General features: G+C 39.4%; 1 protein-coding gene across 4 annotated transcripts in view; it reads right to left on the bottom strand.

The window, feature by feature from the left end:
* cadm1a (cell adhesion molecule 1a) overlaps window positions 1-13,010 on the bottom strand; it is a 488,946-nt gene that overhangs the window by 26,423 nt on the left and 449,513 nt on the right. For 2 of the 4 annotated variants that reach the window (XM_088440054.1, XM_088440056.1), the window contains one exon: window positions 11,964-11,996. The exons of the other annotated variants lie outside the window; for them this stretch is intronic. In XM_088440054.1, the coding sequence (XP_088296180.1) occupies window positions 11,964-11,996 (33 nt within the window). The remainder of the gene's footprint in view (window positions 1-11,963; window positions 11,997-13,010) is intronic. 4 annotated transcript variants of the gene reach the window in all.

Raw genomic sequence — 13,010 nt, 5'->3', positions numbered from 1 at the left:
GCCCATATTCCCTAATAAGGGTTAGCTCTAGCATGGTTGCCATATAAATCATCTTTTACTTCTCTCTTCAACATCACTTAAGCAATCTTGGGACCCATGGCTAACCCTTTCAACTTTGAATTAAGCAGTAATGGTTTTGTAACCACTCACAATCGAAAAAAGCTTTACCATTCTGCCATTTTGAAACCAGTGAGGCAGACCAATAGCAGACCACTATCTCTGTGAGGAGACAGCCGATCAATAGCAGACCAGAATTGTCGTGACGCGTTGCAGGGAGACAAGTGTGACAGCAACTGAAAATAAGTGTAATTACCTAAAAATGCCTGCAGATGGAGATGAAACAAAACAATGCAGACAAGTCCCCAGGGTCATGACAGTTGTTTTTGTCACAAATGCCGGGAAAATACCGTAAAGAGGGGACGAAAAAACTCAGTATTCCCCATTGCAACATTAAAAAAACACGGGGGTCCGTGGCAGGCCGTGACTTTCACACGTACGCCTTCTGTGATGTCAGACTCTCAAATAAATAGCCCTCATGAGCCTACGTACGCATTACTGGGCTACACAGGCTATTTTTCGGGGCTTTTTAACGTCAAAAAACCCACATCAGCCATTACACTTAAAAAAATAATTTAAAATAAAGGCAAAGCCAACACCGTGTTGCTTGCTTTTTAGCATTGCACCGCCTTCTGCAGTGAGCATCCACTCACGTCACATTCAACGTAAGGTTTCTAGATGGCGATATTATGACTTGGTTGGCTATTACAGCTGTCTATTAAGTTATATGGGCTGCTCACATATCCATCTGTGCTTGTGCAGAAGCCCGCACCGTGTTGATGCGAATGCCCTGGCTCCTGGCTAAAGCAGATTACATACAGCCTGGTTAGCTGGCTTACGTATTTTTCATGTTACTGAGTTTTTTTGTCCCCACTTTACGGTATTTTTCCGGCATTTGCGACAAAAACATTGCTAGTGATGTTAAAGAGAGAAGTAGGAAGATGATTTATATGGAAACGATGCTGGAGATAATCAAGAAATATGAAGCTAGCCTAGGGAATATATCCAGGAAAACAAAATTTCCCCAGACTCACATTTGTAAGGAGGTGAGTGTTTCTGCATCATAGGGTTTTAGACAGTGGCTTGAAAGTGAAATTATTGTATAGAATCCTTCAAAACACAAATATTCCATAACATAATACATCCGATATAACACAACTTTGGCTTCTTCCACTATACCAATCAATTAAAACATCTGGCCGCCAGCGTGAGGCGTTCAAAGCTTTAACGTAACCGACTGGCAACCCAGACGCGGATCCAATGATAAATGGGCTCCTTTTTTCGCACGCAGGACACCAGCTCCAAGTAATTTCCGAAGGAAAAACGGCTTACTGGAGCATTACGTGCCAGCTGAGACGGAGGGGTAGGCGCGTAGTGCCTCAGATATTAGGCTTTTCCTAAGTCGATGCAAACAAGCCAGAATCAAGATAAGAGCGCTATTATTAGCATCCTTTTGTGTGGTTGTGTACCAGGGTAAAAAACACAGCTTAATTATTGACACATCACAACACAAATGCATCCATATCAGTCATTGTCACAAACTGTATTTACTTTCATGACTGGGGTTTTAATTTGCTCGACTGAAAAGTAAACCAAGCATCTTAGAGTTGAATAAAAAGAGGTTAAAAGTTATTAATATAGTCCATTTTAAGTATTTTTTGAGTGAACGTCAGATAGATAACGTCGATAACAATGTTTTTAACAACAGGGTACACCCTCCGCATGAGAAAAATATCTATCTATGTATCTATGTCTGTCCTTCTGTCCGCCCGCCCTTCCATCCATCCATCCATTCATCCATCTCTTGTGCCATTCCACTCATTTCCCCCCAAAATAAACAAAAAGTAAGCTAGTGACATATAAAATTGAGATATTATTGGCCCTCTGATCACTCTGACCAACAAAATTCAGAAAATGAAGAAAATCGCTCTTTCCAATCATTTGATCGAAATTAGGACAACTATTTCAATCAGGTGTGTTGCAGCAGGGAGATATACAATACATCCAGGACGCCAGCACCTGAGACAGGTATTAAAGACCATAGATGATGCATATTTTATTATTTTATGATTTTGTGGCAGAATAATACGTCAGGAACATTTTTTTTTTCAAAAGCATTTCTGATGGAGCGCAAACAGTTGGCAAGAGAACCCGCAGGTGCCTCATTTGCAGCAGGTAGCAGACGCGGGGCGACAGATGGGCATGATCGATAGCGGATGGCAAATTCGTAACCGTCTGCTCGTTGAAATGATGAAAAGCGACGATTGCCACAAAAAAAATTCATTTGAATAAAGTGCTTAAAAAAGGCAGCTACTTTTCTAGTTCAGCATTGCCTTTAGGTATGAGTTTATTAGTTTCGTGAGAATCCTTTAACACAAATAAAGATTTTGTTGACTATGTTGCCATTAGATCAGGTCATTTCTTGCAGAAGATTAAGAATAAATGCCTGTCAATGTAAAACTCTCCGTGTGTTAAAATATCAGCTGCTTAACAAGCATTATAACAATGCCACATAGATGCTATTTGTTATCCTGTCTATGGTGTTTCCCATCATGTGTTAGCAAAAGTTAGTTTTTTTAGCTAGTTAAGTTAGGTTTTTTTTTAGCAAAAAAAAAGTTATGGTCATGGATTGTCTTTTTGCACAGTTAAAAACAAACAGTTTTTCACTTGTCGTTAAAGCTCATTGAAAATTCTTGTGAAGTGTTTAACTTATTTTTCTGCTTGCATGTTAGTTAAGAATGCTAAGTAAAGGTTTTGGAAATGAAACCACTTTGTCACCTGTCATCCTGACGTGGGTGCAAAATGTATGCATCCAGGTTCTGCATCATCTGAAGGGAAAGCCCCCGAAGGCGAGAGCGGCTTTCACAAGGGATAAAGTGCTGTCGACTCATCTTAAAGAGGGAAGGTGGAAGTAGGGGGGCAAGAGCGAGTGGGGTGGGGTGCAAAAATCTTTCCATAAGTGACAAAGTGGCATCACATCACCTTCACATCTTTCATCATTCTTTAAAAGGCACCAAACTTATCTTGAGTTACACAGGAAAATCTTCTTTACATTGTGCTAAATTTCCACTGTAAGAAATATTAACAAGGACCAACTGATGATGTTACGTTTCTTATCTAAATAATAAAAAATGCAACAATTCATTGTATATAAATTATTGAACATCCCCTCCATGAGCAGTCACCTTAGCGTGGTAGAGGTGTTTGTGTCTCAATGTTTCTTGGAGCTAAGTTGTCTGGAGCTTTACGCACCAGGCAGGGTCATACATGGCAAACAGATCCTAGGTGAGGGTCCAGAGTAAGGACAGTTCATAGACCGCTAATGATGAGGACAAACATCGGCTCTGAGTTTCCCTTGCCCGGACGTGAGTCACTGGGGCCTCAACACTTGTCACACTGGGACAAGCTAGTGATTCTCAATTATGAAACCCCCCCTCCACTGACCATCAATATGATAATTATCTATAAAAACGATATAACTAAAACTGTATCCTTTTTACCCTTGACACAAGGAAAAACAAGAACTAATTATATTGCGTATTTATATATATTGCGTATTTATAGCATAGCATTTATATAGGTTAAAGGTTTGTCTAAGTAGAAAAAAAGTGCATCAAAGTTCCTGGAAAAAAAAAATGCCAATTCTTATTTTATCACATACAGTATACACTTCACATGGCAAAAACAAATAATTTTCCCTGGGGTCATCCGCACCAACTCCCTGGCATCACCTCACACCCCCCCAGGGGGCTACCATTTGAGAAATACTGCGGTCGTGCAAAGGTGTCAAACGTACGGCCTGTGGGCTGGATCTGGAACTCAAGGAAGTTAAATCCGGCGTGCAAAATTATTTTGTGAAGCATTACACAAATGAATGATTAGTCTGCTGTCCATAATACTGTACCACCCTTGCATGTGCTAAAAGATTTGCTCAGGCATGGTTTTTTCAGATCAGTTCTTGTTAACGGTTAACAGGTGAATTGTCCTGAGCTGCTATTAGCCACAATGCTCTTCATAATAACTAACTCTTTCAGTCCTCCTTTGCTGTCTTCCTTGTAACCAGAAAGCAACAAACATCACAGCACAAATAAATCATTCAATCTGGATTGCCCAGAGATTCACAATGGGCGGATGTCGCTATCTGGGCCATTATCAGATATTCAGCTTTAGTCCGTGTGGTATTGTATACGATTAAGTCTTGTATATCTTTTTAAATTTACTTTATTTAATGCTTAGCTGTGAGCACACATTGAGTCGACGTGACATCATGACTACTTCTTCATGAGTCTCCAACATCTTCTGTCATGTATATCATTATGTGGCTGCCGCACAGTGTCCAAAATGAGACACTACAGCACCATTTTGTCAGTGGACTGCACTCCTTGCAAAGAAGTTGCACATCCACACATTTTGCTGTGGACATTTTCCTTGCCCTGGACATTAGTGTTTCATTGTATTTATTTCTTTTATTTCCTCTGATGTGTTCTGCACAAAATATGTATTTTATGGACAAATGGAAAATTGAACAATAGAGAATTCCCATTCATTTCATGCTACATTGGATACAGAGGACCAAAACGGTAGGTATTCTATTTGATCTATTTTTACGATTATTATTTATTTAATTCAACAATTTATTTGAGTCAATCCCTGTTATTTGAACCAAGAATTGGACCAAGCCGGTGCACAAAACAAAAATCTACATATAAACAACACTGACTGTTTTTAAGATACGAGTATATAGTATGATTTAACCTGTTCAGCCCGCTTGATGATAGAAATTACTCCAAGCAGCCTCTTAGCTAAAATGAGTTTGACACCAATGTGCTAGGGAGACTATGTCTCTTGGCTGGCCTGGGAATGCGCTTTGCTTTTTCATGCACATTTTTACAAGTAATAAAAGAATTATTTTTAATCAATAGTCTGTTTTTGTTGAGTAAACTCTAAAAATATACCAATACAGTTTTTTCAGCGCCAATAGCGACAATTTTGAGTAGGAAAGAGGAGGGTCCGTCAGAAGGTCAAACGTCAGATTCAGGACGGTCAGCGTGGTTTTCGTCCCAGCTGTGGAACAGTGGACCAGCTTTACACCCTCGGCAGGATCCTCAAGGGTCCATGGGAGTTTGCTTTCTATCTATCTATCTATCTATCTATCTATCTATCTATCTATCTATCTATCTATCTATCTATCTATCTATCTATCTATCTATCTATCTATCTATCTATCTATCTATCTATCTATCTATCTATCTATCTATCTATCTATCTATCTATCTATCTATCTATCTATCTATCTATCTATCTATCTATCTATCTATCTATCTATCTATCTAACCAACCTAACCTACTTACTTACTTACTTACTAGTACTACTAGGGTTTCATGCCACTGAATGTCACTTCCACCCAGAGAATTTTTGGGAGTAACATTTGACACCATCTTTTCATCCACAGGTTCATATAAAACATGGACTAAATAAATGAACTTTACTTCTAAAACACAGAATACAATATGTGAATTCACCACACAGGAATTTGAGCCGAGTGGGTATATTATTGGGAAAGCTTGTTTGCTCCTCATCCATGTTGCTTTGCTGTTGCTAATGATGTCCGAATGTTCAAAATGTCTTCCTGTGAGTCTTGCTGAGCCGAGTGGCCATTACATGGTGCTCTCTCTCGAGTCTGGCCGTTCCGGATCTCATGGTGCCGCTCAATTATCCCTAGTTTCTCTCGCTTGCTGACAGCCGTGTTGACAGGTGTGCACTACCCCTCACCTCCTTCCCCACTCACCCAAGCCTTGCAGATGTGCTCACCTCTCCAGACAGGAAATTAATCGGCTTGGAGCGAGCCATCAGGTACGTTAGGACCTGACATCTTGCGCTAACGTGCCGTTTTGTTTAAGAGTGAGCAGATCAAAATCGAAGATGATGACAATCTTGAATGTCATTGGCACATGTGAGTACATGCGACTAGACACGAATGATAACGTTAGTACTAAACCCAATATCAAATGACCAAACAAACACAGACACTGTCGTTAACGTGTCAGGTTTTGCAGCAGTGTTCCATGCCACAACCTTTAGCAGCTTCCTGTTTTGCTGCTCATTCTCTTCTTCAATAATACTACAGTGGACCCCTGCCGTACGACATTAATCCGTTCCAAATTTGGGATCGAAATCGTCATATGGCGGGCAACCGAAACCTATGGTAATTAACTATTGCGTGCAAAACCCCAGATAAAAACATCAAAATTGTATATCCATATTAAAACTTAGTAACAAAGTAGAATAGTAAGTACTACTTCCGTTCAGCGGCTATGCTCGTAACTCGAATTGCTCGTATGACGGGCAATCCAATAGTGAATGCGTGCAAAAACCTTAGGTAAAAACATTACGACTTTATACACATATTAAAAATTAGTAACAATCTACTGTACAGTTAAATTAATTAACTTAAATATACATAGGAAAAATGACATTTACGTTTAGGGCGACGTGACTTGAGTTGGGTAGAGGCGGAGGGGAGCAGAGACCAACCCGCAGAATTTATTTATTTATTTTCTTAAACTAGAACTTTTCTCAAACGAGAACATATCACCGCAGATTTCCTTCTCTTTAATCCATAATAGAAGAAGCCTCTCCATTTTGTTGTTGATCGAGGTCCGTCTCCTGGCAAGGAAATTCTTGCCCTTAGAACATTGCCGAGCGGTTATGGCCATACTCACGAGAAAGGTTAACTATGCGTGCGCCTCCTTCGTATTTTTTTTATTATCTCCTGCTTCGTTTCTATTGTCATCATCCTCTTACTACTTCCTTTACCGCCACTAGCAATTTTAGAAGCCATGTCTAACATATAAAGTTTGCAAAGTCTTCACAACACACCGACCAGCTGTGCCATCAAGCTAGATGAAGGCATTCGACCAATAGCATATCGGCATTTCTGTGATTGACGTGACGCCGGCCAATAGTACATCCGCATCTCCGTGACTGAGACCGGGACTGTGACCTGAATCGACCAATAGCATTTTTGGCATCTCCGTGACTGAGACAGTGACTGTGACTTTATTCGACCAATTGCATATCGGCATTTCTGTGTCATGCGAGAATAGTTAATTTTGTTGACGCAGCAAAGCGAAAAAAATAGTGCGGACACTCTGACCGGCATGTTGGACTGTTCGTAAGACGAAACGTTTGTGCGTAAGAGGGGGACAAAAAACGCCGCGGTCCACGTTCGTAAGATGAAAAATTCGTAAAACAGGGAGTTTGTGTATATACGTGTGTGTGTGTATATATATATATATATATATATATATATATATATATATATATATATATATATATATATATATATATATATATATATATATATATATATATATATATAATATGTGTGTGTGTGTGTATAATTAAATAACATCATAAATGAAAAATATATGAAGTAAAAATGTCATTTTATTTACCTTTGGAGTGACGTGACGAACTAGTTACTGCCATATTCCCTAGCGAGGGTAACCATGCGCATGCCTTCATATTTCTTGATTATCTTCAGCTCCGTTTCTATAGTAATCATCTTACTTCTCCCTTTAACATCACTAGCAATCTTGGGACCCATGGCTAATGAATTAAAGTTTGAATAAAGCGCTAAAATGCACAATAAATACAATTTCGTAAGCACTAACACAAGATCAAGTCTTTTGCATATCGGCATCTTAGTGATGCCAACCAGTAGCAGACTATCATCTTAGTGACCCCAACCAATAACAGACCAGCATCTTAGTGATGCCGACCAATAGCAGACCAACATCTTAGTGACATATGCAGTGAGGCACATAATGATGTATGAGCGTGGTGTGACTTGCACAGTCATACACACACACACTGACTGCCAAGTTTGAATTTTGGAATCTTTTGGCCGCAAAAAATGCCATAAAAATGGGCCGAAATACTTCATATTCCACTTTGTAATGTGAAAAAAACAAATTAAGGACACCATAAACCGGGTGGCCACTGTACTATACTACATGATCTGCACTTAGCTTCGACATTTTACCATTTCAGGATACATCGATAAAAATGACAAAAACAAATACGTAACCTGGTTCTGCGGCAGTATTATACACCAATGTCTCAACTTTGATAACTCTGATAATGTTTGAAAAAAGACAGCTAGAAATCACCAAAACAAATACTAGTCCTAACTCTGAAACACATATCTGACTTGATAGTTATATTGTCACACATCACAGTCTCTACTTTCCAGCAAATCTCTGTATTCTTGTGGCCAAAGTCTCCCCTTGGATTAATGTATTAGTCTGCACTTTTTTTTTTCATCATTGTAATGTTATAGAAACGACCTAAAAAAAAAACAACAAAAAACACACACACACATATGCTAACATTCACATACCCAGTATATCATCTTACTATTTGTTGTAAACTGTCCAGCAGCAAATTCTTAGAAAGACTGAAGAAAAAGCCGACTGGTATGCTTTGGGTTATTGTGTTATATTTAATAAATGATCTAATATGCACAGACTAACAGCAGGAAAGTTAACATTTTTAGTTTCGAAATTAATACATAAAACATAAGGTGTACCACTCTACCCTTTCTAAATCCCCACAGTGCAGCAGACAGATGAGATTACTTCTTCAGTGATAACGGCTGCTTATTGCAATTATATTTACAACAAATGACTCAAAAGTGTGAAACTGTTACAAAAAACCTATAACACAAAGTGCTATGATGAAATCAAATAGGTTTATGTACCCCACGTTTCTATTTATATTAAAAACAGTAGACTAAGCTAGCATGCTATCTTTTGTGAGCTAATACACTAATCGCTTAATTAAATGCTAATCGCTAACTCGATACTAAATGTTAGTAAGCCTAAATGCTAATCGTCACCACTTTCTGGGATGCACTGATATATAGATGCTCCCAATCTTTTCTTGGGTAAAATGTCCCAAAAATGAACCCATGCAAAAGTTAGCCTATTAAGTTCTGTAGCAGTATTACATTCCCCAGTCTTAACTAACATACTACTTGTTTTCTTTCAGTTCTTAGTTGCCTCTTGTATGAAACTTGTTGCACTCACTGTGGCTTGGGTTTTGTATTTGCTTGAAGCGCTACTTAAAAGTGGAAAACTCAATGTCTGTTTCTTAAAATGGAAAAGCTGGTCGGTTGGCCACAGCCTCCTTGTTCCTTATATTACAAAGAACTGGTCATGGCAACAAGACAAACCGAATCTTGGCTGTTAGTATCGCGCCAATGTTGCGTCAGTCATAGGTGCAAATGAGCGACAATCAGCCTCCGCATAACACGGGTAGGTGATTCATTGGCGAAATGGAAGTCTTTAGCACCAAACAACATATGAAGTGGAAAGGATGGTGGTATAAACTACATCAGCCTGAAATATAAAGTTTACAATAAACATGAATTAGATGCATAATCATAGTTGGGCATACATGACATTTCTTTTAAAACCTACACTCTGTTACAGTTTTTGTGCAGAGGCCAATAAAAGTAATACTTTGGGCCATCTAATTACACGTTTTTAACTCATTGTTGGTGTATTTTTCTTCTGTGTTCGGGATTTTCTGTTCAGTTGAATGCATCTCACAGATAGCGAAGTCTAATTTATTGTTATAAATTGACACACGACATTTAGTGTTGTATGCGAATGACCAAAAGTGTGTTTATTCATGCATTTATGTATATTTGTTTTCCTAGTGATGTCACAAAGGTAAATGCTAGCATGTTATTAACGTACGTTAGGATGTTAACAAATTTTACTGATGAGCCTCATAATACTCAGAACAGTTGTTGTTTTATGTTAAGTATTATGGAAGACTGAATGCATTTGTTATGTAACAAGGGTTCACGTTTTTGTACATGGTAGGTGTGTTATCCGTTGGTTTTTAGTTACAGGCCACAACAATCCCCTCAGTTTTAAGTGGTTTGCAGAGATGAATAGGCAATTACAAAACTCCTTTTTGTTACGTTCTTACTCCTCCACCTCACTCTCTCTCTTCTTGAGCAGGTGTGTCCCTGACGGGAGGGCAGAGCCACCAGCCGCACACCTGACCACCATCAACAATCACCGGGTTATTTAAACGTGACTGGAGCTGGAGGAAGCCGTCGGAGTTTACTGTAATTCGGTCTAGTTTTCTAGTTCCCTCATGCTATTGCATCTGGTGTTGCGAGTACAGTGGGCCCCCGGGTTACGAACTTAATCCGTTCAGCGGCTACGCTCGTAACTAGAACTGCTCGTATGACGGGTAATCCAAACCTATGTTAATTTGTGAATGCGTGCAACGCGTGCAAAAACCTTAGGTACAAACATCCCGACTTTATACACTTATTAAAAATGAGTAACATAATCTACTGTGCACTTAAATTAAACAACATATACAAAGGAAAAATGATATTTACCTTTGGAGCGACGTGACTTGAGCTGGGTGGAGGCGGAGGGGAGCAGAGACCAACCCGCAAAGTTTCCTCACTTCTGCTGATATGCTATTGCTCTTACAATGTCACAGTCACTGTTTCAGTCACGGTGTCAGTCACGGAGATGCTAAAACATTCTCTTACATCTTCCTTTACCGCTACCAGCAATTTTAGAAGCTATGTCTAACAGATAAAGTTTGAAAGTCTTCACAACATTCCTTCCTTCCGTTTTTCACTCATTTTCTCTCCTTCCTTCCGCCCCGACCAGCTGTGCCATCAAGCTAGATAAAGGCGTTCGACCAATAGCATATCGGCATTTCTGTGATTGACGTGACGCCGGCCAATAGCATCTCCGTGAGTGAGACCGGGTGACCTTAATCGACCAATAGCATATTGGCATCTCCATGATTGACTCCGTGACTGACATCGTGACTGAGACAGTGACTGTGACGTTGTAAGAGCAATAGCGTTCATGTTACTGTCACAAGCGTCAACTGCTGATTTTGTTGACACAACTAAGCGAAAATATATTTGCATACACAATGGCCGGCATGTCCGATTGTTCGTAAGACGAAAGGTTTGCTCGTAAGTGGGGGACAAAAATCTCCGTGGTCCACGCTCGTAAGTCGAATTGTTCGTAAAACAGGGTGTTCGTAAACCGGGGGCCGACTGTACTTCTGTTGCTACTTTGTACGTGCGTTTTTGCTTGTGTCTGCTTTTGTTTGTTACTTTCCGTTTTTACGGCTTCCTCCAGGTGGTGGCCTTCCCCCCCTTGTCGTACTACTTGCGTTCCGCTGTCAACTATATAGGTGTTTCTATGTCACTTTTAGTTGGACTTTACACACGTGTTCAGATCGCGGTATTTTGAGTTGCCACTTTGCCCAGTTTATGTTATTCCCTTTTCACGTGTTGCGTGCTACCTTTGTTTAATAAAACCCTTATATTGAGTTCGCACTCGCCTGTGTCTGGTCTGTAGTGCTCCACTGTCGAGTTCTTGGTGTTACAACATAACACTTTTTAGGAGGAAAGGAGGTGCAGGGGGAATTACTTGTGAATTTTCAGAATCTATGGAAGACAGGAACCAATCCCAGCCAGTTAATTGTAATTTTGATGGATTTAAATCTTAAATTCAGACAATTGTGAATTTGGTGATGAGGCGCGAACTACCACCAGTTGGCATTAGCCCAGCAGTATATAGAGGTGGGGTCATTTGCATGGGACAGGACTGGGGAGCTAAATATAATTTGTAGTAACTGTTGAATCATGAATAACTTTGACCAAAGCACATCACAGATGCGAAGACAAAAAAAGTGACAATATAAGCGTCAGAGATATCAACTGGGGAGGATGAGGAAGTAGGGTACCAACTACAAATATTTGCATGGAGACACAATTTTATAACCATGCTGCAAATGCAGGAGAAAGCAGCAAACGAAAACTAAAAAAAGTAGAGATACCAACCATGAGCTGCAGGTTCAGTGCTGGGCGCAGTGTCTGAGCGAGCACACAAGGAGAGGACATGGTGGAGGAAGACAAGGAGAAGGAAGAAGTGGGGGATGCGAAATAGGAGAAATGGCATGCAAATAAAGGAGAAACAGGGAAGGAGGGAAGGGAGGGGAAGAAAACAAATAACAAACATAAGCAAGCATTCTAAACACTAGAACATACGACAAAAAGACAACAGGCTAAAGGCAAACGAAAGACAACTAAATATGTGCCAATAAACACATGCACGCGCACACACACATGTGCACATGTTACTAATTATTTACTAATATATATATATATATATATATATATATATATGTGTGTATATATATATGTATGTATATATGTGTATATATATATATATATATATATATATATATATATATATATATATATATATATATATATATATGCGCACACACACACACACACACACAGTAAACCCTCGTTTATCGCGGTAGATATGTTCCGGCCGCGATAAATGAAAAACCGCAAAGTAGCCCCTCACTTTTCACATTAAAAAAAAAAATAATAAATTGAATTTTTTTAAACGAGGAAAGTCTTCATGCTATACATATTATTTAAGACAAATATTACTGCAGTACACATATTTACTTAAATCTTAAATTATTAAACATAACACACTGTACAGTAGTGAACTTGGAGAGAGAGAGAAAGAGAGAGACTGCTCGGCTGCACTGGAGCACCTCATCCACAAAAGCAGCTCAGGTCAAAGAGCGTCAGACTCATATGGCTCAACACCGTGGCTTTTATTTTCCTTAAAACTTCACAACTGAACGAGGCAACTCTAAAACAATAAACCGAACGATATTCCTATTAATGCTCGCGCTGTCGTCGCCTGCCAATACATAGTAAACAAGCCCACACTCAACATCGTAGTAGCTGTCCCGTGACAAAAAAGAAGAAAAAAAAAGAAAAGACCTCCTCCTGTTTACACACACACGGATGCAATGCACCCTCATGCACATCATCCCAGCGGCAATGAGGAATTTAAAACAT

The sequence above is a fragment of the Hippichthys cyanospilos genome, chromosome 18, assembly GCF_059441005.1.
Source record: "Hippichthys cyanospilos isolate Australia breed blue-spotted pipefish chromosome 18, RoL_Hcya_1.0, whole genome shotgun sequence".
Taxonomy (NCBI): Eukaryota; Metazoa; Chordata; class Actinopteri; order Syngnathiformes; family Syngnathidae; genus Hippichthys; species Hippichthys cyanospilos.
This window is presented reverse-complemented; position numbering and strand designations above follow the sequence as displayed.